At 35.3% G+C, this 26,552-nt stretch overlaps 6 protein-coding genes and 3 non-coding genes across 10 annotated transcripts; 2 read left to right on the top strand and 7 right to left on the bottom strand.

The window, feature by feature from the left end:
- The first annotated feature begins 2,164 nt into the window (after window positions 1–2,164).
- On the top strand, window positions 2,165–4,813 carry LOC110701152 (dynamin-related protein 4C-like). Its single transcript, XM_021878740.1, has one exon. It carries the CDS (start codon window positions 3,241–3,243, stop codon window positions 4,582–4,584), a length of 1,344 nt encoding a protein of 447 aa, XP_021734432.1. The 5' UTR covers window positions 2,165–3,240; the 3' UTR covers window positions 4,585–4,813.
- LOC110701438 (putative dynamin-related protein 4A) lies at window positions 2,497–3,237 on the top strand. Its single transcript, XM_021879093.1, has one exon. It carries the CDS (start codon window positions 2,497–2,499, stop codon window positions 3,235–3,237), a length of 741 nt encoding a protein of 246 aa, XP_021734785.1.
- Window positions 4,814–4,899: 86 nt separating the features above from the next.
- On the bottom strand, window positions 4,900–8,280 carry LOC110701150 (wall-associated receptor kinase-like 8). The gene is made up of 3 exons (XM_021878738.1): window positions 7,223–8,280; window positions 6,999–7,118; window positions 4,900–6,363 (listed from the first exon to the last, which is right to left on the bottom strand). Exons 1-3 carry the CDS (start codon window positions 8,136–8,138, stop codon window positions 5,162–5,164), a joined length of 2,238 nt encoding a protein of 745 aa, XP_021734430.1. The 5' UTR covers window positions 8,139–8,280; the 3' UTR covers window positions 4,900–5,161.
- A 1,186-nt stretch (window positions 8,281–9,466) lies between these two features.
- LOC110701149 (wall-associated receptor kinase-like 1) lies at window positions 9,467–15,059 on the bottom strand. The gene is made up of 3 exons (XM_021878737.1): window positions 12,075–15,059; window positions 11,859–11,978; window positions 9,467–10,938 (listed from the first exon to the last, which is right to left on the bottom strand). The coding sequence occupies exons 1-3, from the start codon at window positions 12,997–12,999 to the stop codon at window positions 9,737–9,739; spliced, it is 2,247 nt and encodes a 748-aa protein (XP_021734429.1). The 5' UTR covers window positions 13,000–15,059; the 3' UTR covers window positions 9,467–9,736.
- On the bottom strand, window positions 14,494–14,582 carry TRNAY-GUA. The gene is given in 2 exon segments: window positions 14,494–14,529; window positions 14,545–14,582. It is a non-coding gene; the product is annotated as a tRNA-Tyr (tRNA).
- Window positions 15,060–15,072: 13 nt separating the features above from the next.
- TRNAV-AAC lies at window positions 15,073–15,146 on the bottom strand. Its single transcript has one exon. It is a non-coding gene; the product is annotated as a tRNA-Val (tRNA).
- A 194-nt stretch (window positions 15,147–15,340) lies between these two features.
- On the bottom strand, window positions 15,341–15,414 carry TRNAV-AAC. The gene has a single exon. It is a non-coding gene; the product is annotated as a tRNA-Val (tRNA).
- Window positions 15,415–16,312: 898 nt separating this feature from the next.
- Window positions 16,313–24,636, bottom strand: LOC110701153 (protein PELOTA 1-like). Of its 2 annotated transcripts, none has more exons than XR_002507322.1 (16): window positions 24,313–24,636; window positions 24,103–24,185; window positions 22,615–22,690; window positions 22,165–22,239; window positions 22,011–22,067; window positions 21,444–21,489; window positions 20,838–20,913; window positions 20,311–20,386; window positions 20,157–20,189; window positions 19,986–20,054; window positions 19,656–19,762; window positions 19,111–19,183; window positions 18,974–19,012; window positions 18,026–18,143; window positions 17,414–17,520; window positions 16,313–16,703 (listed from the first exon to the last, which is right to left on the bottom strand). XR_002507322.1 is itself a non-coding variant. In XM_021878741.1 (16 exons), the coding sequence occupies exons 1-16, from the start codon at window positions 24,361–24,363 to the stop codon at window positions 16,630–16,632; spliced, it is 1,137 nt and encodes a 378-aa protein (XP_021734433.1). In that variant the 5' UTR covers window positions 24,364–24,636; the 3' UTR covers window positions 16,313–16,629. The 2 variants fall into 2 exon arrangements, 1 of the variants encoding a protein (XP_021734433.1); XM_021878741.1 differs by having other exon boundaries at window positions 18,049–18,143.
- Window positions 24,637–24,913: 277 nt separating this feature from the next.
- Window positions 24,914–26,342, bottom strand: LOC110701437 (putative nuclease HARBI1). Its single transcript, XM_021879092.1, has one exon. It carries the CDS (start codon window positions 26,340–26,342, stop codon window positions 24,978–24,980), a length of 1,365 nt encoding a protein of 454 aa, XP_021734784.1. The 3' UTR covers window positions 24,914–24,977.
- Between the last annotated feature and the right edge of the window lie 210 nt (window positions 26,343–26,552).

Below are 26,552 nucleotides of genomic sequence, written 5' to 3'. Positions count from 1 at the left end.
TGAAAAAAAAACCGCCAAAATGATCCAATTGTAGATCCTGAACTTTTAACAATGTCTCCACTACCAAGGTAATTAGTCATTTACAGAATATATTATGTTCATGTCTAATATGCTAGTTGTATTTGATAAAAATTGGTTTTATCTTTGTTTAATATGTTATTTGTATATGATCATATTTGATACTCATAATGTTCATTTATAGATATAGTTATGATCATATATTTATATTTGTTCATATGAGTATTTATTGAGATTTAAGAACAAAAGTACATTTCATTGAAACATCATTGTATATGATCATATTTGATACTCATAATGTTCATTTATAGATATAATTATGATCATATATGTATATTTGTTCATTTGAGTATTCATTGAGACTTAAATAACAAATGTACATTTCATTAAATCATCATGCACATATATAAATATGATAATAATCATTTTAGTGATATGCATTCAAACTAATGTCATGTAATTAATTTATAATGTAGTGATGTGCCATTTAGAGTGATACACTTGCTTTAATTTAGAGATGGGAAATCTGAACCATTAACTCTAAAGAAGGTTATAGAACAAAATGAATATGGTAATAGTTATGAAAGATACACTTTAAACAAGTAAGTTTATATGTATAAAATAATTGTTTTTACATTCAATTATTGTACATTGTATATATATACCAAACTTATTAGGTAATTCTTAAAATTTTAGTGAAAAAAAAAAAAGATTCGAGTGAAATTTGTTATGTCAAAATCAAGACCACCAGAGACAAATCAAACAATAAGGTATAAAAGCTTTATACCAAAATAACTAATTATCTTCTTCATTGTATAAATTAGTTCATACTTTAATATCATATTATATAAAATAATTCTGTTTTTTTTAAGTGAACAAAGTGAGAACATTCCTGCTACTAATGCAACAATTAAGAGTGTGTCTGCTACACATAACACAACAACCAAAGAATGTAGTGTTACATGGGATGCTACAAGAAAGAATCTGAATAGTAGAATTATTACCTGACATTACAACACACTACGAAGAAATGAATCATATTTCGCAACTTAGACTATAACTTAATTATAACATACAACTTCCAAGACTTTAAGTCTTGGAAGGAAAAGGGGTCGCTAACAGAGTTTGTGATATACAATTTTCAGTATGTTTCAGTAATAATTAGTGGTGTACAAAGTTGGTCTTTCCATAGATCTACGTCGATCACATTTCAATATCATCGAGATCAGGGAGAGGGAAGCGAAGAATTGCTGCAATGCCAGTCAGCTGTGCCAATTCTGCATCCACAGGGCATTATAAATAGTTTAATTAGATAGCTAGGCAGATAAATAGAAAGACATAGAAAGTGAAAAAAAAGGACCCTTCTTTGTTCACTTTATACATTCAGACTTTGGGTTGGGTAGTAGAGGTGTCAATGTGGGTGTGTGGGTTGGGTTCGGTGAAGTCAAGTCAGAACTATTTTATATTTGAGACATATTAAATTATTGTGTTCATTTTCACCAAAAAAAAAAAAAAAAAAATATTGTGTTCATACAAATCTATATTTCAATTTGATTTTATTTTGTTTTGGAATGGAATTTTTTTACATCTTTAAATGTGGTGTAGTCATACTTACAATGTCCTCGTGAAGGCGATCACTTATTTAGCATGGAAGACAATCGAGATAAACTCAAAGGCACTGATTTAAGAAAAACCAATGCAGTTACTTGAATTTAAGAAAATAATGATTGAAGCTTTCTTCATTTACCTATATAAAAGTTAAATAGTTTTTATTTTATCTTCACATGTCAAGCAAGGTAATATTGTTTTTGAAGGGAGGGTCAAGCAAGGTAATATTATATATCCTAAAGCTTTAATTAATATTTTGGTGAAATGAAGAAATCTTATGTTATTGACAATTCTATATACTACTGTATTATTTTTGTTTGTTGTTGTGTTGTTTTTAACACAATTATCTTGTTTAGGAGTGTGGAAGTACAATGCACCAAAACAATCGCAACTTCAAAATGATGACTATCTTTTAAAAAGGATAAAAATTTATTGGCAAGTCTGAGATGAACAATATTTGTATTTTTGTAACAGAGAGTTACGAAAGACAACATCGTAATAGGACAATTTTTAACAGACAAAAGGAGTATGTATTTTACGTACCTTCACAAAATGCCAAGGGTTTCAATTGATAACCAATAGCATTAATTGAGACGATGGTTTAATCACAACATATAATAGGGCTAGATACATTAACAGGAACTTCACTAGGCAGTCCTTTGACATTACTATAATGATCAACTAAAAAGGTTTAACCTTGCATGAATCACTTCAACTTCCATCCATTCAGTTTCACTGCTTTTAAGTCAAATTTATTCCCTTTTATAAGTATCCAAGTAATACTTCTAATTTTTTGCTGGCTATAATCCTCATCATCTCCTCCACAACACTTCCTAGAAACATATTATCCTTGAGACATTTTTCCAAAAAATGGTACAACAAAATAAGCCGAAATCAGCTAGAAAGCCCACCAAAACAAACCTCAATGATAAAGACATGAACAAATCCCTTGTACCTACTGATACTACTCATGCTGATGAGCATGATATCCCAGTCCCACCACCACTCATCTCCTCATACAATGATCAAATACGCCCTCTCCTCGATGCAGTCGACAAGCTGCGAACACTCAAAGTCATGAAGGAAGGCATCCAACTACCTACAATCGTCGTTGTAGGTGACCAATCATCAGGAAAATCTAGTGTCTTAGAGTCCTTAGCAGGTATTAGCCTACCTAGAGGTCAAGGTATCTGCACTCGAGTCCCACTCATCATGCGCCTTCAGCACCAGTCTGACCTGACCCCACAACTCTCCCTTGAGTACATGGGTAAAGTCTTGCAAACAGATGAAGCTCATGTCACTGAAGCAATAAACTCGGCTACTCAAGAAATTGCAGGAAAAGCCAAAGGAATATGTAGTACTCCAATAACACTTATAGTCAGGAAAAAAGGAGTTCCTGACTTGACCATGGTTGATCTCCCTGGGATCACCCGAGTGCCAGTCCGAGGCCAACCAGCAAACATATATGAAAAAATCAGGGATATTATAATGGAGTATATTACCCCTGAAGAGAGTATCATTTTGAATGTTCTGTCTGCAACAGTGGATTTTTCGACTTGTGAGTCAATTATGATGTCACAGAATGTTGATAAAATGGGCAGAGGACTCTAGGCTATGTGTGTGTTAGAGAAGGTAACCAATGTTGATAAAGCTCCAGAAGGTTTGTTAGAGAAGGTAACCAATGATGATGTCATAATTGGGCTAGGCTATGTGTGTGTTAGGAACAGGATTGGGCAAGAAACATATGAAGAAGCACGATTGGAAGAGGCAAGACTGTTTGAGTCCCACCCTTTGCTGTCAAGGATTGATAAATCGATAGTAGGCATCCCGGAGCTTGCTCAGAGGTTGGTTCACATTCAGGCTAGCATTATTTCAAAATGCTTGCCCAATATTGTGCATCAGATTAATACTAAGTTGAATGCTTATGTTGATGAACTGAACAACTTGCCTCAGAACCTATCGTCTGTGGCTGAGGCTATGACAGGATTCATGCAGATTATGGGATCAGTGAAAGAATCCCTAAGGAAGATCCTTATTAGAGGAGAGTACGATGAGTACCCTGATGATATGAATATGCATTGCAAAGCTCGTTTAGCTGAGATGCTACGCGGGTTTTCAGAGCTTATGCATTCAAAAAAGAAAGATGAAACTAAATTAGGTAATTTCCTAAAGGTTGAAATTCAAGTTCTTGAGGAAGCTAAGGGAATTGGACTACCCAATTTCCTTCCTCACTCAGCTTTTATCACTTTATTGCAGAGGGAAGTGAAGGAAATATCACAAACTCCGGCTGAATTCATGACTAAATTTTGGGGATATGTAGAAAGTGCAGCGCTCTCCATTATAATGCAGCATTCTGACAATTACCCATCTCTTCAGAGCTCCTGCAGAAGAGCTGCAGTTAATCTGATTTCTAGGAAGAAAGATCAGTCAATTATTCGTGTCAAGGAGATTGTGCAGATGGAGACATATGCTGACTATACTTGTGATTCACAATACCTATCTGTCTGGAATCGGCTTATGTCGCATCAGGATAAGTTTATGAATATTGTGGAAGGCAAATCTGTACAGGTGAATACAGGTAAAAAGGTAACCAGCATGGAATTCGAAGGACTTGGTAAGGTTGATTTGGCACATTTACAAAAGTATAAGCACCTAGCTGAGCAAGCTTTTGACATGAAGATGCGAATGATGTCATACTGGAAGATTGTTTTGAAGAGGTTGGTGGATTCCATAGCTCTCCATTTGCTGTTTAGTATTCAGAATTTAGTGAACAATGAATTGGAGGGTGAGGTTGTGAATGAAGTGATGGGACCTTACGGAGGAGGCGTTGAGAGGATGCTAGAAGAGTCTCCAGCTGTGGCGGGAAAGAGAGAAAGGCTCAATAAGAGCATTAAACTTCTGGAGGAGTCCAAAGATGTAGTTTCGAAGATCATGGACAGAATTGCTGTGACAGAATGAATTTAGGTTGTATTTTATGAAGATTTGATCAAGATTGCTCCTGCCATAGGCTTATTGATCAGCAACTTAGCAGAACATTTGGGCATCAGTAGCTTATGTTAGTTTCAGATTATCATGTTGCAAATGGTCTATGATCAATTTTTCTATTTAGTTTCAGAATCAGCAGGTTACTTTTTAAATATTACTTCGTATGATGCATCCATGAATAAAAAGTAGTATGATTGTTAGTATCTGTTTGGTTGCATTTAATCATTGGTCCCAGCAGTGTGCAGATCTACAATCCGGAAAAAACAAGTTCACTTCCTATGGTGTTCATGAACTAAAAATGTTTTCTATAAGAAATTCAAATAACCATGATTACAATTAAGCTTCCTTCCAACAAAAGGGATAAAGCCAAATATTTGCTTCTGAAGCAGCACAATTATTATACAATTAGACAAGTGGTCGAGAAGGCAGCTCCTAATACAAGAAGGTAAACACAGTATCTAACAAACTTCCAGTTTAACACACAGATGTAATAAGCTACAATTTTGTATAATTACTACAGAAAAAGTCTCCAGAAAGTACCGTAAAACTGTCAGATGTTGACAATAAGTGGTTGGACTTCCATGGAAGTAGAGGGACCATCATCTGAAGAGAGCATGTCTATACTGAAAGGACCGCTATGGGTGCTAACCATTTCTGTAACCACATACTTGCTTTCTGGCGGAATTGGTCCTTTGAAATGAAGGGGGTGGTGCGACCTGATACCATCTAGTAAAACTGAAATTTCTTTCATAGTAGGCCGTTGCTTCCCTTTCATTTCTAGGCATTGTCTTGCTAGGTTAGCAACAGCCACAAACTCCTCTTCCTTACACTCATCTACAACTCGAGCATCCAGAATTTCGGAGAGACTAGAACTTTCCATGTGGGAAAGAAATTCAACAGCCAAGCTAATCCATCCTCCCTCTTTGGTTGGGCAGATTGGTTTCTTGCCAGTGATAAGCTCAACCAGGACTACACCAAAGCTGTATACATCGCTTTTCTCAGTAAACTGATTTGATTGAAAGTACTCTGGGTCCAAATAACCATATGTGCCTAGAACACAGGTAGTCACATGAGTTTGCTCAATGGTAATAGCTCTTGAAGTCCCAAAATCTGAAACCTTTGCTCTGAATTTTTCATCCAAAAGTATATTGGATGATTTGATGTCTCTGTGATAAATAGGAGCAGATGAAGATGAATGCAGGTATGCTAGAGCACCTGCTGATTCTGCTGCAATTTGCAAGCGCATTTTCCAAGAGACATGAAAATCTTCGGTAGCATTATGTAAATGCTGATATAGCGTTCCATTATGGATGAACTCATAGACAAGCAAAGGGACCTCAGTCTCCAAACAGCAGCCTATCAATTTGACCACATTTCGGTGATTGATTTGAGAAAGGATAACCACTTCATTAATAAATTGTTCCAATTGGCTCTCATCTACCTTTTTAGATTTCTTTACGGCCACAATTCTTCCATCTAGTAACATACCTTTGTAGACCGTACCTTGACCTCCTTGGCCAAGTATTCTGTTTTCATTGAAACCGTCAGTGGCTTTCTCCAGCTCAGTTATAGCAAAAATTTTAGTGTTCTCAACAACACCATCTTCGGAAGACAATTGTTGTTGTAGTAACAAACCACCATTTATCTTGAAGTATTTAGCTTTCTGTTTCATCTCTTTTTTCTTCTTAATGAATTTATAAAGCCAGTAGCAACCTAAGACCAAAAGAACTAATCCCACGCCTATGCTGAATGCTGAAAACATTATTATGTACACAACATCAAATACAGAATTTATAAAATTCAAATCTAGAGAAGGTTAAGGAAAACAAGCACAATAAACTCACATTCACTCCATCCCAATATAGGCATTCAATTTGTAAGATTGAAAATATTCATGGCTAAGATGGTAATAAACAGGAAATGACTTGTAAAATATTACAGTCTATTTTTAACAAGGAAAACTTAGAAAAATTGTAGAAATCTATAGATAACATGGAAAAGAAATGGCATACACTCCTGAACAGACATCTTCTTTCTGCCAACAATTTATCAAAACAAATTATCATCAGCATTCACCAACAATGATGACAGGCCGACAGCCACTAATGCGAACAGAAAAGTCTTTTCTTTTCTTCATATTATTCAAAGATACGAACCAGGCAGATCAACAAAATGCAGGGGGGTGTATTAAATCTCAGATGATCAACTAGCACAACAATGACAAGCAGAGAATTTATTTTTGAAATAATTGATGAGGTCAGTGGAAAAGGCAAATTATTCAGCTTGGAACAAGTTTGTAATGAAAAATTATCAATACAATGCTGAAGTAAATATTATGAGCAGATTGAGCACATTGGACCATTGCTGGAAGCTTTTGATGTACTTACCAAGAATCAAAGCTAGCTTCAACGTTTCATTTTTTTCACAGGAAAAATAGGCGTAAGGACCTGGGAGATTTGTATAGCCCAAAGTACAACGACTTCTGCACTTACGACATTCTTTCACAACTGATATGGAAAAAATGAAGATTAAATTAGTTTACCATGTATAATACTAAAAACTACAAAGTACATTGATAAAAACAAATAGAACGTAAGATATTTCCGTTTACCTTGGCAACCTAAGGGGCGATAGGCATTTCCTTCATAAGGAAAATTACAATGACACAGTACACCATTAAATTCATCAAAATAACAAGTGACATTGTCTTTTGTCCCCACCCACTGTTCTTGTTGAAATATGTCACTAAATTTCCATTCTAAAACTGCAGGAAATTCTTTCAAATTTAATAGTTTTCCGGACAACTTCTTCACCGAGCCAGTCTCGATCAAGGCTGCTGACACATTGCAGGTGCTGAAATTAGATAGTCCAGTCTGATCAAGAATCATCTGATAAAAATCTAAGCCCTTCCCCTTATCAACGAAGTTACCTGATGACAAGAGTGAGGCTTGGCAACATCCAACTCCATAACAATTACTTGTGTTCATGCTTGCACCTTCGTTGGCACAAAGTGCAGCACAACCAGTCAAATTTTCTCCGCTCCTTTTCTGCAAAACAACACTTCTGCCACAACCCTCCACCATAAACACATTCAACCACCTAGAAAAACGGTATGGACTCCCGTGGAAGTCAATGCTTTTAACTACTGAAGTAGCGTTTGCATGTACCTCAGCTGTGTTAGTTCCACAAAAGCTTCTAAGGGGAACATTAATTTTTAGTCTTTGTCTGTCTGCTACCAGGCCATCCCATCTTTTGTCTACACGAGAGTACATTCCAGGCCAATTAATTTCCAGCACCTCGACATTGTATTGACGCAAGAACAGTTTTGGAGAATGAGCAGATCCATTACAAATGATCTCGTACCCTTTGTCACGGCAGCAATTAGGCCCAATTCCAAAAGGGTGTGGAATTCGGACATTACCACAGTGATCTGGACAGTTAGGCAATGAAATACTAGGCATATTACCGCCTGCAGCTAGCCATAGGAATGATTCTAGCAGAAGCAGGAACAACAACATGCATACCATTCTATATTTTTTGAAGAGGTTTTCTTAGTGTAATGTAATTAAGTACAATAAAACTGAACTTAAGCAATCTCGTATTATAATCATTAAGCAAGTATACGGGATATTTAACTGCCTGGCTATGCATCTCTTAACAGTCTTACTTTCATGACCATTCATTCTTCTAGGACTTTTCCAAGTCTTATTTTCCGAATATCAAAGTCCCTATCATAGACCCATCTTCTAGGTAATCCACAAAATATAAAACAAACTCAAGTCCTATCAAAGATAGAAAGACGTTAAAAATTAAAGGTGATGTGTTTTATAGCTAAAATCAAAGGAAAATTATACATAAAAATTTAAGGACTGTTTATAAAGAGCTAAAAGGGGATATAAGCATGAATAAAACATTAATTACATTAGTTGAAGTGTGATTATTTTTTATTTATTTTTTTAACTCCACCAATGGGTTTTCGGTTATCAATCTCAAGCCTGGATAAAGGAGGAGGGATATGGTAAGCCAGTGACAACCAGTGTAAACTTTATCACATCGCTTGACATGAACCACAATGATTGAGAGTAGTAATAAGGTGGTTGACCTTCTGGGAAATCCTTATGTTGGTTCATGTAGCCAACCCCACTAATGGAATTGAGGCGTTCAAGTAGAAGAAGAAGTTGAAGTGTATTTTTCCATGCATATATACGAATTACAAATTAAATTTAGAAAAGATATTAAAGTCCAAAAAAAAAATGTTGTGCTATTTAAAGTTTTATCATGCACAAAAGACTTGCCTTCTTAGAAATTCCCATGTACTATACCCAAATATCAACTTTCATTGAATACTTTGTAACATACATCTATCATAATGGCATAAAATTCAACATGGACAAAGATATATTAGCCATATTCACCAAATGATTACGTCATGTTCGAGTGTAGGTATTCACAAAGGAGTGACAGCAAAATACTCCATCTAGTGTTCAGTCCAAATCAATTTAAGAGCATTATTAAGATAATATTCAAACATTATTGTTCTCAGAAGACAAGAGCATTAGGAACAGGATGACAGCAAGGTCGGATCAGACATGAAAAGTCTCTCTAGTATCTACCTCTTAACATACACACACGACACTGATGCTTCTGAAGACCTCCATTAAGACAAGCGTTGGTGGTAGCTATCTAAAAAAGTTGATAGAAAATTGTACCCAACACTAATTTAGTCATTGCTAGTATGATTGTCTTAAGCATGGCTGGTTACATAAAATCATTGGTCCCAGCAATGTGCGGATCAAGAAGGCGGTGAACTGGTGAAGGGATAAGATATATGGAAGTTGCATTCAACAGGACAAAATAAGCTAAGTTCACTTCTATGGTGTTCATGAAATAAAACCGGTTTGTATAACAAAACCATGACTACAATTAAGCTTCCTTCAAACAGAAGGGGTAAAGCAAATTATTTGCTTCTTAAGCAGCACAATAATTATACAATTAGATAAGTGGTTGAGAAGCTAGCTCCCAATACAAGAAGGTAAACACAGTATCTAACAAACTTCCAGTTTAGTAAACAATTTTGTATAATTAATTACTACAGCAGAAGTCTTCAGAAAGTACCGTACAATTGTCAGATGTTGACCATAAGTGGTTGGACTTCCATGGAATTGGAAGGACCGTCATCTGAAGAGAGCATTTCTACACTGAAAGGACCGCTATGTGTGCTAACCATTTCTGTAACCACATGCTTGCTTCCTGGTGGAATTGGTTCCCTGAAATTAGGGGGGTGGTGTGACCTGATACCATCTAGTAAAACTGCAATTTCTTTCATAGTAGGTCGTTGCTTCCCTTTCATTTCTAGGCACTGTCTTGCAAGGTTAGCAACAACCACAAACTCCTCTTCCTTACCCTCATCTACAACTCGAGCGTCCAGAATATCAGATAGACTAGAACTTTCCATATAGGAAAGAAATTCAACAGCCAAGCTAATCCATCCTCCCTCTTTGGTTGGGCAAATTGGTTTCTTACCAGTGATAAGCTCAACCAGGACTACACCAAAGCTGTATACATCACTTTTCTCAGTAAACTGATTTGATTGAAAGTACTCTGGGTCCAAATAACCATATGTGCCTAGAACACAGGTAGTCACATGAGTTTGCTCAATGGTAATAGCTCTTGAAGTCCCAAAATCTGAAACCTTTGCTCTGAATTTTTCATCCAAAAGTATATTGGATGATTTGATGTCTCTGTGATAAATAGGAGCAGATGAAGATGAATGCAGGTATGCTAGAGCACCAGCTGATTCTGCTGCAATTTGCAAGCGCATTTTCCAAGAGACATGAAAATCTTCAGTATCATTATGTAAATGCTGATATAGCGTTCCATTGTAGACGAACTCATAGACAAGCAAAGGAACCTCAGTCTCCAAACAGCAGCCTATCAATTTTACCACATTCCGGTGATTGATTTGAGAAAGGATAACCACTTCATTAATAAACTGTTCCAATTGGCTCTCATCTACCTTTTTAGATTTCTTTATGGCCACAATTCTTCCATCCAGTAACATACCTTTATAGACCGTACCTTGGCCTCCTTGGCCAAGTATTCTGCTTTCACTGAAACCGTCAGTGGCTTTCTCCAGCTCAGTTGCAGCAAAAATTTTAGTGTTCTCAACAACACCATCAGTGGAAGACATTTGCTGTTGCAATAGCAAACCACCATTAATCTTGAAGTATTTAGCTTTAAGTTTCATCTCTTTTCTCTTCTTTACGAATTTATAGAGCCAGTAGCAACCTAGGACCAAAAGCACTAATCCCAAGCCTATGCTAAACGCTGAAAACAATATTATGTACATAACATCAATCATAATGGGGTTTAGACAATTCTGTACATGAGTAGATCAGAGGTAAAAACACAATAACTAAGCACCAAATTTGTAAGATTGAAGAGATTGAGAATGTAGGCCTTGTAAGAAACCCAGGACATATGTAGGCCTTGTAAGAAGCCCAGGACATATATTCCTAACTAAGATGATAACACAAAACAAAAAAGAATTAAAAGTGCAACAACCTTTTCAGAGTTACTAGTGTTCTTTTTGAAATTTGTGTTTAACGAGGAAAACTAAGTAAAATTGTACTATAGAAACCTATGGATATTTTATGAAAAGATTAAAATTACCAAGGATAAAAAAAAAAAATTTAAATCAAAGAAATATGAGGAAGCCTCTAGGGTAAGTTTAATTTTCAATTAATTTCCCTTAAGAAATGATAAAAATAAAAATAAAAAGTTGCTGAAAGCTATTGAAAATTAGGAACACAAGTTAAGCTATACATTTTCAATAGATTTCCTCGCATCAAGCCAAACATGAAAAATTAATCACTAACTTTTCAACAACTTTCCACACTAAACATCCCAACAAATGATAAATACGAAGTAGTAATTTCCACAGTTACACTTTCTAGTTTCTACAGGTTTCCTTCAATTTTACTTTTTGAATTTTTGATCTTATTCAAAACTGAACTTGGCCAGTCAGCAATACATAAGGAAGTGCATTAGAACTCAAATGAACAACTAACAGTCTAACACAACTATGACAAACTGAGTAATTCAGGGAATTGACAAGATTAACAAAACTACTTGATTATGGAATAATCAGCTTTAGAGCAAGTTTGTGATTACACATTATCAATACAGCATGGAAGCAAACAATATGAGTAGATTGAGCCATTACAGGCAGCTTTTGATGTACTTACCAAGAATGGAAGCCAGCTCTAACTTATGATTTTTTTTACAGTAATAATTAGTGTAGTAACCTTTGTCATCAGAAAAGGCCATATCACAACGATCCCTGCACTTGTGACATGCTGTTACAACTGAGAAAAACAAGATCGAATGAGTTTTCAGGAAATAATGATACAGGCAAATAACAAGCTACGTTGAAGATAAAAACAATTACAGTAAGAGTTTACCTTGACATCCGTCCGGCAGAAAGGGATTTCCCTCATAGGGAAAACCGCATGTACAACTTACAGCATTATTATTGTCATAATTACAACTGAAATTGTCATAATTCATATACGGCTTTTTTCGAGGTATCATAATGTATTTAGGAGTCCATTCTAAAACCGCAGGGAATGCTTTTAGATTTGATAGTTTCCCAGACAACTTCTTCACCGAGTAACTTTCAATCAAGGCTGCTGACACATTGCAGGTGCTGAAATTAGAAAATCCCGTGTAATCAAGAGCTATCTGATAAAAATCTAAGCCCTCCTCCCTGTTCAGGTAGTCACCCGTTGGAGATGACAAGAGAGAGGCTTGGCAACATCCAACTCCATAACAATTACTTTTGTTCATGCTTACACCTTCATTCGAACAAACTGAAGCACAGCCAGTCATAATTTCTCCACCCCTTTTTTGCAAAACAACACTTCCGCCACAACCCTCCACCATAAAAACATTGAACCACCTAGAATAACGGAATGGACTCCCATTGAAGTCGACGCCTTTGACTACTGAAGTAGCGAATCCGTGAAATACTGCTGTGCTACTTCCACAAAAGTTTTTAGGGAGGAGATTTACTATAAGTCTTTGATCATCTGCTTCCTGATCATTCACTTGTCTACCTAGAGGGGAGTACCTTCCAGGCCAATTAATGTCCAGCACCTCAAGATTGAAATGGCGCAAAAACGGTTTTGGAGAAAGAACAGAATTATTATTACTATTACAAATTATCTCGTACCATTTGTCATGGTAGCAATTGGGCCCAATTCCAAAAGGGTATGGAATCTTGACATTACCACAGTGATCTGGACAATTAGGCATAGAAATATTACCGCCTGCAGCTAGCCATAGGAATGATTCTAGCTGAAGCAGGAGCAACAACAGGCATAACATTTTTTTTAGGAATATTTCTCAGCCTTTCTGATATGCAGTACAATAAGACTGATCTTAAGCTATCTCATACTCTATAATCAAGTGGACTGGATATTTTAATGGCAGGCTATGCATCTTTAAACTGTCTATCAAGGCCATGCTTCTTTGACTTTCAAGTCTTTTTACAATCCACATAATCTATAATAAACTTAAGTCACATAGAAGACCCTATGACATGTCAACTACATATGAATAATACAGGGAGTTGTGTAAATTTAGCATATTGTCCACTGTGGGGGAAAAAAAGAAGCAACAAGATTTAATCAATTTACATAGTCAAAGTTATCCCAGGAAAAAAGACTTTTCTTCTTAGAAAATTCCCATATATTATACTATACATTAACTTTTGCTAATTTGCTTTTCCATAGTTAATTAACACTGACCTACTATTTCAGCCACAAAATTCAACATTGATCAAGAAATGTTGGCCACAATCACACACCAAAATAAAATAAAAAATAAAAAGTTGTGAAAAGGGGCCACAGATCATTTAGCAGGCAGCTTCTCATGTCCCTTGTCAAATTTAGCAGATGGACATAACTGTTGAAAAGGTGATGTATTGCATTAAATAAGAAAGGAAAAAAAAAGGGTCAAAACTAAGCTGCTGAAGGTGTCCAAAGTTATAATTCTAAAAATGGCTTTAACAAGGACTGATTATTTACCATCATTCCGAAAAAAAATCCAATTTCACAAATTATCCCTTTACTACATACCCCATGACCTTCAAATGCAGAAATCGCTATAACCACCATGGGATATGGGACAATGACTTCACTAAAAGCTACAACAAGCCACACAACCAGCATTTGCAACACGCTTAGCTGTTAGCCATTTGTATTCACTCAAGCTGAATGAGAGGGCAATCGTTCTAACATTGTAACATGCTGCTGAAAAAAATCTAAGCACAGCAACGCAAACATAAGACTAAACTTAGCTCGACTGAACTGAGCTGAAATAAATATTTTATGAGATAAGGAAATTAGGAGCTGAACTGAACTGAAATTAAGTTGAAGTGAACCCTAAGTTACAAGTATAAAACAAACTCACGAGATTGATACTTGCTGTATCTCAATCATTAATAGGAGTAACCTGCTTTTCTATTCATCAGACAAAGACTTGGACTTTTCAAAGATTATTATGTCTTCGTCAATCTGGTAACATTAATCTATATTCTATATTAAGAAGTTGATAATTCCAGCAGATAAGTTGATGTCATGTCCCTAATTATTGTTTCTGTAATCTATAAACAATACCAACTTGCAAAAAGAGAAGGATATTAAATTTTGCAGCAGTAAAGACGACTAAACGAGCAAAAGGTTGACTTAATATCATTGATATCATTATAACAGAACCAAGGTCTGCTCAACTGCTCATGTTTTTTAGCAATACCCAAATCCGACTACGCTAAAATTAAGGTTTATATAGCCAGCTAATAATCCTAAACACAAGTATTAATTCCGAAAGCCGGAATCGAACCAGCAACCTAAGGATTAATCTGCTGATCAACTACAGTCCTCCGCTCTACCAACTGAGCTAAGGTCGGATCTTTTGCTACCCTCAAATACTTCAAAAATTCACATAAACTGGATATCAATTTTCAATAAATAATTGGACTAACTTACAATTTTCAACAAGCAATCCAATTGACAACCCTAAAATGCAGTTTAATCCAATACATATTCAATAAAACCCAAAGAACTTCAATTAAAATCATTGTATAATTACCAAAAATCATAATCTAATATGGCGGTTAAGTATATCAATTTTTCAACTTGAAAAGACTACGCCACATTCACAAAGTAATTAAAAAACAAATATGGTAAAATGTAAATCAATAGTTAAAATTAGGGTTCGAATTTAAGAAAGCAATTCAAAATTTACACATTATCTCCACAAATTAAACAAAAGTATCGATTCAATAAAGAGAAAGAGAAGAAAAAAAATTAGGGATTTACCGTATATTGAAGACTTCAAACTGATGAAGGCCGCAAAAAACTTCGTTTTCTTTCTCAAAGTGACGCCATTAATAAAAAATGGCTTCGCCCAGGTTCGAACTGGGGACCTTCAGTGTGTTAGACTGACGTGATAACCAACTACACCACGAAACCTTTTTTGTTTAATAGATCGAATTATAAAATAATATCACAAAATTAAAATATAGATCTACTACATCAGTAAAAAATTGTTTTTCAAAATGGCTTCGCCCAGGTTCGAACTGGGTACATGTAGTGATGTTATTATATATTTCTATTTTATTACAAAATGAAGTGCATCTTAATATACTGATAAGAGTACAAAAATTTGGCTTCGCCCAGGCTCGAACTGGGGACCTTCAGTGTGTTAGACTGACGTGATAACCAACTACACCACGAAACCTTCGATGTTTATAAGAGTTGTTGAATCAATTTTATACAAAAATATTATATATCAATACATTATCTCTCTGTACATGAAAATATTCAAAGAAGAATGAACTTATTTGATACAAATTATGTATACTCATTTTATACAAGTGATGCATCCCTTTCTCTGTTTCTTAGTACATGCATCATTTTGACTAGACACGTTTGTCAATGCACTTTTCTATAAGTATAAGATTACTATATCCAATATCCATACCATTATATCCACTACCTTGAGTCAAGTACACATTTTTTGACACGTTTTCCCGTGCTTCATAGTAATACGCACCAATTCCAAAAGGAAATGGAACTAAGATGTGAACACAGTGATCTAAATATCATGGCTTTGCTATAAAGAATGGATTTTCAAACAAGGATATGAAGCCAACAAGATTGTTGCACAGAATACTATTTGGATTCGCTAAATCCAAAGCAGATACAAGATAACATTTTTTGTGTTACTTGTGAAAGATCCTCCAAACCTCATCCCACTGCAAATGATTGTTAATTTGTAATCAAACCTGGTAATAAGCTCTTCCAAGCAGTGTTGTTTCTTATCTAATGCATGAACACAGCTTCCTCGCTTCAACTTAAATTGTCATAATAACTTGAAAATTAAGGAAAAATATTCTGCTTTTATTGTCTCAACAAGTTCAACTCTTGCAATATTGACTGCTTTAGAAAGCTTCACGTCTGCAACACAGCCTTTTGTTATTTCTGGAAATGACTATTTAACAAGTAAATATGCAAACAAAATGGATTGTGCTGATCTTTGCAATTATTATAACATTGATGCATATAGTCGTGTTTTTTTACATCAGAATTGCTGTAAATGTGATTATGAAGGGGCATGCTGCATATCTAATCATTGATCAACCAAAAAATTAACCAGATCTTATAAATGAAGCATAAAATATAGCTTTAGTCAACCAAAGAATGTAGTGTTACATGGGATGCTACAAGAAAGAATCTGAATAGTAGAATTATTACCTGACATTACAACACACTACGAAGAAATGAATCATATTTCGCAACTTAGACTATAACTTAATTATAACATACAACTTCCAAGACTTTAAGTCTTGGAAGGAAAAGGGGTCGCTAACAGAGTTTGTGATATACAATTTTCAGTATGTTTCAGTAATAATTAGTGGTGTACAAAGTTGGTCTTTCCATAGATCTACGTCGATCACATTTCAATATCATCGAGATCAGGGAGAGGGAAGCGAAGAATTGCTGCAATGCCAGTCAGCTGTGCCAATTCTGCATCCACAGGGCATTATAAATAGTTTAATTAGATAGCTAGGCAGATAAATAGAAAGACATAGAAAGTGAAAAAAAAAGGACCCTTCTTTGGTCACTTTATACATTCAGACTTTCTTTTCTTTTTGGAATTTTTTTTTCACCATATCTCCTTGAACATCTAAAAGATCAATTTGTCAGCTATCTTAATTATTCATGATTCAAGAAGCAAGCACCAAATCATTTAGCGTTCCATAAATCAGTGCAATTGACTCATCAAGGCAGAGTAGGGAGAACAAGAACATGCCAAAGGTAACGATTGGAAGAAAAGAGAGGTATATGGAATATGAGCCAGAAGTAGTTTCCTTAAAAGAAAATATTTTTATAATCCTTATTCAGCCAAAAATAAATCAAGAAAATTGAAGTATCTTCCACTTCACCACTCATGGAAGTAAGCCTTTGATTAACAGTATGGGATGAAATCTACACATCCTACATTGTTTTCAAATTTTCGTGTGGGACATCTTCCATAATCCCAAAATTACACCAAAGATATATTAATTCCATATGTTTAGATGCCAGTTTCCTATGCAATCAGCACACTATCCATATCCAACTAACAATCGCAGTTGACTTGATGGAGTCAAACTGACAATATGAATCCTATAATTTGCAAAAAAAAAAAAAAATGTAGCTTCAAAATGTTTATAGCACTGGACAGAAGTACTTACGCTCCCCTGAGACATGCATGGACGAGAATATATGAACACTTCCTCCAGAATCTTTGACTGAATTGACCAGGCTGACATATTTTTTCCGTGTTGCAATGTCAGCATTCCTGATGACCATTTCAAAATAATAAGAAAAACTGTACAGCTACAGAGTAACATGTAAAATGAATAATCACATGAACATTGGCCCAAGGAAGTGAACATACTACCACAATTATAAATAAAAATTGTTAGGATATAAAGATATGGATTACATGAAACATAGAGCCTCCATTGCATACAGCTAACTGAAGAGTTGAATCTTAACATACAAGACAGTGTTGTAGAAGAAGCAAGGAGAGCCCATGAGGTACAAGCTTTAACCATTTGATATTGAGATCTATTGCTAGAATACTATTGATTTCTAAGATCAACTTATATTGGGTTTTGAAACAAAACATCTCGTCAGGAGAATCAATGGGAACAAACAGACAAGATCCAATGTACATCAGTTTTATCACTTTTATGTCTGATATAAGAAATTCAGGAGGGGCAATTGTTCGGGGGCGTATAGATATATATGAAGATATCAAAGCCAAGAAATGCAACAGGATCCTCAAATAAATTTATTACCAGAAAAAGCTCAAGCAAGGCACCTGAACTGTTCATCTGTGATAAGCAGCGTTTGTATAGCCATTCGTTCATGGGCAACTTCTACATGCTTAGGACCATAGCATGCACGATCTGGATCCTGCAGTTCATAAAACAAATTTAAAAAATATATTAATATATAATATATGTATATATATAGGAGGTCCATTGACAAGAAATACAAAGCGAAGAACATTAGATCAAGCAAAGAGCCCTACCTCTATAAAATAAATAGTTACAAATGCTGCCTACTTTAAAAGACAAGGTCCTGATATACAAATGCAAGAAATTTAAATTACTATGCCAAAAGCTAGATGATGATACAATCAGATTACATTTCGGCCTCATTCCCTCTTTACATACAAATTTAGCTGCAATAGTAAGAATTTCATCAATACATGAGGTCAACATTTCTATCAAATGGTCCATTAAACACTTACCCTCCTCCCCTTCTTCTCTCAACTCTTCCTAGCCCAAGAGATCACAATTTATTTAGTTGTAACCAAAACAGTCAAGCCCATATATGAATGCATCCTTTCAAACAGGAAAAAAAAAGGAAGAGAACATTTTGGCCCTCCCACTGTGAGAGCATAGTTTATGTGCTCTACTTACAAAGAGCGACAAAAAATCAATAATTAAAATGCCTTAATTTCCCAGTAGGGGGATATGGTAAACTACTTCCAGGAAAGATTGTATCAGGAAGAGCAGCTAAACGAACAGTACATAATAACCCATAAGTATTTCAGGAAAGATTGTATCAAGAAGAGCAGCAAATGCTTAAAGAACAGTCCACATCAAAACGCATAAATGTTTCAAGATCTAAATGTCTAAGATGAGCCATTGATGACGTCACACATTAACTGGACATGCATCTCAGTAACAAGCATATTGTTAGCAATTCAAACATACATCTCAAGATTAGAAACTGACATTTGATAGCATACTGAAAAAGTCCTCAAGAGCACGGACCTAAATCAAACAAAATAGACAACAGTCAGTAGAAACTTCAAGGATCTCCGAGAAAAAATGACAAGCAAGACAAAATGATAAACATAAATGTGAGTAACCTCTTGGGCTGCCTTTGTATCTTTTATCATATTCATCACGTTTGGCGCATCAAGAACCTCCCTCAAGCTATGCCTGATTATAAGAGAAAGCAGCAAATATATCAAATATAATTCCAACCAATTCTTGAAGAAAATACAAAATATGCTTCTTAAAGAAACAAGAGTAAAGACTAAAGGGCCCTTAGACACAAAAACACCAAACACGGGGGGTAAGAGAGCTAACAAAATTTTAACACAAGTTGTGCAGGTACAAACTCAAAAATCCTCAAGATGCTTAAAAAGCAGAAGTGGCTATAATATTTTGAGATGATAAACTATCAACTGCTTAAACATAAAGCAGAAATATATAATAGATAAAAGGTTCAGAACCTTCAAGATTAACAACCATTTAAATGTATCCAACCTTTCCAATGAGATGATACATCAATTTCAATTGACAGTAGAGCTAGAGGTATGCTAAGAAGAAAAAAAAAAAACTTCTGAAGCAACATTGCTTCCTCAGCAAACAGAAATAATCAATCAAATTAAACAACTAAATGCCATACTTGTATCCCGAAGCTGTATGCACAAGAACTATGCGTGACTTGTTCTCTATAATTGATCTCAGCTGTTTCCTTTCAGCTTCTAGCAACAGATGACGATAAAATTGGTCCTGCAGAAAAAGACAAGAACCTTATAATCAATTTAAATAAAGAATGCCTGTGGCTGCCAACTATATATAATTATTTATCTCATGGCAACGAGCCAACAACATGAGAAAAGTAAATACAAAAGTGATAAGTAGTATAAGAAAACTACAGCAAGACTCCTCATAAGAACCAATGTATGAGCACCATATTTTAGCAGTACCAAACATCAAATAAAATGAATCTAACCTTAGTGAATCCAGGACTTGCAATGACAGCACATCGGACAACCTTAAAATCAACATATTTGAGGAAAGCCTATACCACATGCATAAAAAAAAGTCACTTCATTCACAAGCTGAAAAATATATGATAACAGTCATCACGTTTTAGTCATGAGAAGGTTTACATTCAACTAACCTGTAGTACATTCTCAAAGAACTTATTTAAGGCCTGTGAGGAGAAAGACAAGGGAAATCAAGTTAGTTATCACCTTTACAACTAAGTACCTGTACCTCATCAGCTGCAACAATGCATGACAGCTTGTCTTAACAAAAGCATTTGAAACACATACAGATTCATATCCAGCAATAGCAGGTCCATGTTTTCGAGGAATGGAGACTTCTATTCGAGATCGAGTAAGGGTTACACTGTCAACACAAGTGAAAAATATGCCAGTCAGATAAATTTTCCATGGTAGAATAGAACATGTCAATATTCATGGCTTCATGAGTGTTAATTGGGGTTAAAGTACAGCTAGATATATGCAGCAAAAAGTGAATTCTTCCCTGGCAGCTAAAGCCCCAAATAATTCATTCGCGGATTAATTGCTTTGTCCTATCACTTGGTGATCATAAACTTACAAAAAAAAAAAAAAAAAAAAAAAAAAACAAAATCTAAAAGCGACATGTGTATCATATACAGTGGAAAGCATCCACAAACAACTAACAATAATTAAAAGAAAAAATTAAAATAAAAAATAGTCTTATCTCTTAGATCAAAAATATTTGTGGTTTTATTGGGTTGACAGAGACGCAGCAAAGAAATACAATTCAGCCAATGATTAAGTGAAAACTATGTAACACAACTAATCAACTATACCTTTTACCAATCAAAAGTAAATGTGCCAATCCCTCTTGCATTATTATCACAGCCAAATCAGCACTTGCAGAAGGATCTGAATAAAGTACATACATAAAACTAGATCACAATATGTCAAGAAGTCAGAATTAAATTGTTTTTGATACTAGAAAAAGGTTCAGATAAGGGAAAAAGAGCAGCTATATCAGTCACGGATCCTTCCTTCTCTTGTTCTTTTTGTTCAAAACTATAGTTCAAGCTATAAATCCTTCCTTACCTGATAGCTTTTGATTAAAGGCTATACCTTATACGAATGCAAATTACATAGTTTAAAGAGGAGATACTGCTAATAACTGGCCGCTTCTGTGGCTAACTTTACAATGATAGTTATCAGAATTCAGAATAATGAACGAACAAAAAATGCTGATAGAATAATCAAGTAACCATTTACATCTCAAATCATCACAAGTGGAGCAAACTAGGCATAGACAGCTTAAATTATGCTAGCACAATATATCATGCAACCTAGTAAAAACACCGATGTCTGAAGTGCCAAGAAGAAAATAGCATTCGTTATTAACAATGGGCCAAAAAAAGATCCAAAATAATGCACAAAACATTATTTACCTGCTGCTTGATGAAGCATATCCAATGCCAACGAGTCCCAGATATCCTATAAACAGGGAAACGCAGATGAGAGGCATATTGAGATTTCAAAATCATTCTGCCAAAGCAAATATAGATCAACAGACCACTTAACAAGTGATGCACTACAATACCCAGTTACCCACCACCCAAAGTAGGATATATGAAGCCATTAAATAAATTTAAGTGGCAGCGTTCGCCAGACACAACTTTTTATAAACACTTTCCTATCCACCAAAAGTTTAATTCATGTTGAGGAGCGACGGTTTGCGCAACTTCAAAGATCATAAGTCAATAGAAATAATCAAATAATTTAAACTTCATTAATTAGTTTCTAAAACTCCTTCGTGGGTAAGAACTGCTCCTAATTATTTCCATGACACAAGCATTTAAAAACTTATAAACCCTTCAAAATGGCAGGTATGCCACATCCCCCCCCCCCCCCCCTTCTCCCCCAAAACAAAAACAAAAAAAAAAAAGAGGATTCTGCTTAAGCTGTTTTAAGAACAAGGAGTAAACGTTTCTGAGCAGATTAAAATCATAGCATACCTTCCTCAGCACGAAAGGTCGATGCAACTCAAGTTCCAGGGTATGAAAAGCACCTATCTTCAATAAAAAGCAGAAGAAATCAGAGAACTGTATATATAGAAGTAAAATATTAAAGTAAGAGTTAGACATTGTTGATTAGTCCTCTTGTAGGTACCTTCACATGATCATTTTCCAGAGTGTTTTTTCCACGTATACGTAAAACAGAACCTTCTTTTTCATATTCCACAGCCTGCAAATATTAAGAGAAATCAGGCCAGCATGTAAGTCAAAGAATCACTTCTTAAATTAAAATGCTCAAAAGCCTCATTGACTCAATCTTTTTTTTGTGTTTGATAGGTAATTCTCACTAGATCATCTTAATACAAAGACCCTTTTACAAAACACATAGGATTTTCTTAAGAAGAGGCAAAGACTTTAGAGTTATAAACATAGAATTTCAAGAAATTGAACACAAAAAGGACTCCGAGCAAAATCATCACAGAGGAAGAAATACCCCTCCCCTCCCCCCCCCCCCCCAAAAAAAAAAAAAAAAAAAAAAAAAAAAAAAAAAAAAAAAATCAAAGCAAGTACAATGTCAAATGTCAGTAGATGAAATAATTATCACCTCCACTACGATTTCTAGCCTAAGTTTCACACGCTCTGCGTCCCTCCCTCCAGAAGCAGCCTCTCTCAAAACTTTCCTGCAAAAGCAAACAGCAGCACCACTATGAGAAATCATGCTTACATTATCATCACACTACTTCCCTATTAATGCTCTATTTCAGTAGTTTCTTCGAACACAGACTTAATCAATCAACTTTGCAGGGATAACAACAAAGGCCCTTGCAAAGTACTGTAGGATATGAGCAAATTAAGAGCAAGGCAATAAATTATCAGGAATTAGGAAAAAAGCCAAACACTCCAAAAGTTTGACTCGGATATCATTTTGGGAATTTGGGGTGTTTCATCAGGTTCAATTCACTTTTACTTAGTTCCACTTTAAGCAAACTCCTAGGACTACCTCACCCTCTTCTCCATACTATTTAATCCTTTCAACTCATTCTCTCTTACTTTATTCCCCTTTATTTACACCTACTCACCTTTTACTCCATATCTCTTAACTTTTTCTAACGCCCACTAACTTTTTTCAAAGTTTCATATAAACAAGAGTCTAAGATAAGTCAAACTTTGAGGAACCAAGGGGAGTACTAGTCAAAATTAGATAAAACCACCACCTAGATGCTCTTTTACTTTCTCTTTTTAAGTAGGAAAATCAATGCTTGACAAACACATTCTTTGTAGCGGGAGTTAAAGCCACGTTGTTATCAAACTCTGCTTCAAATGTTTGATTCGACAACAGTTTATACCCCCTCTATCCCAAAACAATAGGCGACATTGTTTAAGAAATTGAGTTTAGATATCATAACTACCTTCAGTAATTACGCATTTTCTATACCAAATCAGAAATAGTATTTCGTTAGAATCCTTATTTAAGGGTAATATTAAACAACAAAGGAGAGTACAAAGTTTAATTTTCTAAACCTAATAATGGCATATCTTTTGGGAAAATAAGTATCACTCCTACATTTGATACATATTAAGGCATACTTCCTCTGTTTTTTTTTACTTGACCTGTTTCTTTTATCATGTTTGCCAATGCAAAACTTTAGCGATCAATAACTTTAATTCCTCGTAAGTAAAAATTATAAAAGTTGTATATTACGATAGTGACGAATTAAAAAAGATATCATATGAATATATTTTTCCTTACCTATCATTCACAAAAGACGGTCAAAGAAGAGGTGGAAAATAGTGCAAAAGTCAAAGCGAGTCAAGTAAAAAAGAACAGAGGAAGTAGTATGTAGGCAATGTAGCTATAGTTTCCTGGGTCGAAAATCAGCATTGATTATAATAATGTTCAGCCCAAGTAAATAAGAATTCTAATATGCCAACAAAGATTTATGATTAAATCTTTTAACATAAATTTGATATTCCCAGATTATGAAATATCAATTTTGAATTTTTGATACATACACACCACAATACCACATTCGAAAAAAAAAAAAAAAAAAAAACTTTAAGCCAAATGAGTTGTGTAAGATGATAAAGTTACCTAACAGTGACGGCTAAAACAGAATCACCTTCACCAATCAAATTGTAAACAATCCACATATCATCAGCTTCTTCAGGAATCATCTGTTCGCCAAAAAAAAAATCGACATTGCATGAATCAAATTTCACCAAATTTAACAGCAAAATAAAATTGAACTGATCAATCACAAATTCATCAACACTAGCAATCAAAATCCTCAAAATTAATCACCTTGACACTGCCTGGGCCGCCACGAACGAAATCTCTACGTACGATCTTCATAATGATGATTTGATTTAATTTTCTCTCTCCTCCTTTCGATTAATTAGGGTTTATGGAGGAGGAGAAAACAGAGAGATTTGGAATTGCAGAAACAGAGTTGAGAGTAAGAGGATGAAAGCCCGAGTTCTCCCTTAGAGCATCATTATTATTGAAAAAAAATGGTTCATGGGTCACTATCACCATTTCTCTCTCATCCACATCAACCCAACAAACCATTTACAATATTCACTCTTAACAATGAACACTAAACAATGGTTCATCATCAATACATCCTACCCCACCTTATTTAATTTTTGTAAATATAATCTATTTAATTCATAATTATAATTTATTAACTCGATGTCAATGTAATTAATTGACGTATTTAATTTTTTAATCGTGATTACTAATTAAGAAATTATCGCGTTTTTTTATCAGCTTTTTAAAAAACTAATTCTTGTGATTAATATTTTTTAAACAACAACGCAGCTAATTTTAATTAACAAAAAAAAAGAGGTACAAATCGTGATTACAGTTCTACAACTATAATCTAGTACATTTTATTTAAAACAAAAAAAAAAACAACTACACATCGTTTTGTAAGATGTCCTTAGGAATAACCATTTGTTGTAAACCTAGTTGCCTAAGTTTTCGTTGTTACCAAATTTATTCCATATATGTTCGACCAAGTCGTTTTTTAGCTGCAAATGAGTCTGTTGATCCTCAATCTCTGTTCTACGAGACAAGTATAAGCCGATATCCACAATACGATCAGTACGGTACTCGGTAGTGTCCTCATTAGCGTTGCCTCCAGCATTCATAAACTCATTGGTATTAACGTTATTTTGATACGTCTCTCGTTCATCTTCAACGATCATATTATGTATTATGATGCAGGCGAGCATGATATTGTGGAGTATGTCGGTATCCCACGCCAAAGACGGCTTTTTAATAATGGCAAAACGAGCTTGAAGGACCCCAAATGCGCGTTCAACGTCTTTCCTTGCAGCTTCCTGGTGTTTTGCGAATAAACGATCCTGACGAGTTTGTGGACTCGTAATGGATTTCACAAAAGAAGCCCATCTAGGGTAGATTCCATCAGTAAGATAATACCCATTCGTATAATGATGACCATTGACTACGAAGTTCACAGGAGGTGTTCGACCCTCTAAGACGTCTTCGAACACAGGGGATCGATGAAGCACATTAATATCGTTGCAGCTACCTGGCATCCCAAAGAACGAATGCCATATCCATAGATCTCTGTCCGCAACTGCCTCCAGTACGAGAGTTGCAACTCCTTCTCTTCCTTGATACTGCCCCTTCCATGCGTGTGGACAGTTCTTCCACTCCCAGTGCATACAATCAATGCTGCCTATCATGCCAGGAAATCCACGTTCTTCCCCAATACGTAGCAATCTTTCCATATCTGCGATGTTTGGACGGCGTAGGTACTGATCACCGAACAGGTTGATGACACCTTCTGTAAACTTTTGGAGTGCCAATCGTGAAGTTGCCTCACTTATACGGACATACTCATCACAAGCGTCTGAAGCACACCCGTAAGCTAGTTGTCTAACGGCCGCAGTGCACTTTTGAAGTGGAGACAAACCAAGACGACCTGCCGCATCTCGCCTTTGTTGAAACCAGGGGTCATGTTGGGTCACTGCGTTGAGAAGGCGCTCAAACACATGTTTACGCATTCGAAACCGGCGCCGGAACAAGGAACTTGGATAAACTTGGACTTCCGCGAAATAGTCATTGTATAACCGTGCATGACCTTCTTCGCGTCCCCTATCCTTTCGGGGCTCAGTAGATTTGCGTCGGCGTTGCTGAGTGGCAGCTTGAATAATTGGTGGAATGTACTCATGCATTACGTGTTGTATCATAAGACACACTTCATTACGTTGTTGAACTCTAAGCTCCCTTCCCTCATCATCCGAGTTAGATGAAGATGAAGAGGAATCGGTTGAGCTTAAGTTGAAACTGTTTGAATTCATTTTGTACGTAAGAAATGTAAGATAGAGTGAGGTTTGCTAATAGTAACTGCAAACGATTTATGTGTTTGTGTGTAAAAAAAAATGAAAGAATGGTGTTTATTTATAGTGAACTAATTTGTAATTCTTCTTCAGAAATAACTGAATATAAAGAGACAAAGATCACATGGGCTATGACAAACAATGAATTACAACCACACAGAAATTGAATGA

Source organism: Chenopodium quinoa, unplaced genomic scaffold, assembly GCF_001683475.1.
Source record: "Chenopodium quinoa cultivar QQ74 unplaced genomic scaffold, ASM168347v1, whole genome shotgun sequence".
Lineage (NCBI taxonomy): Eukaryota > Viridiplantae > Streptophyta > Magnoliopsida > Caryophyllales > Amaranthaceae > Chenopodium > Chenopodium quinoa.
This window is presented reverse-complemented; position numbering and strand designations above follow the sequence as displayed.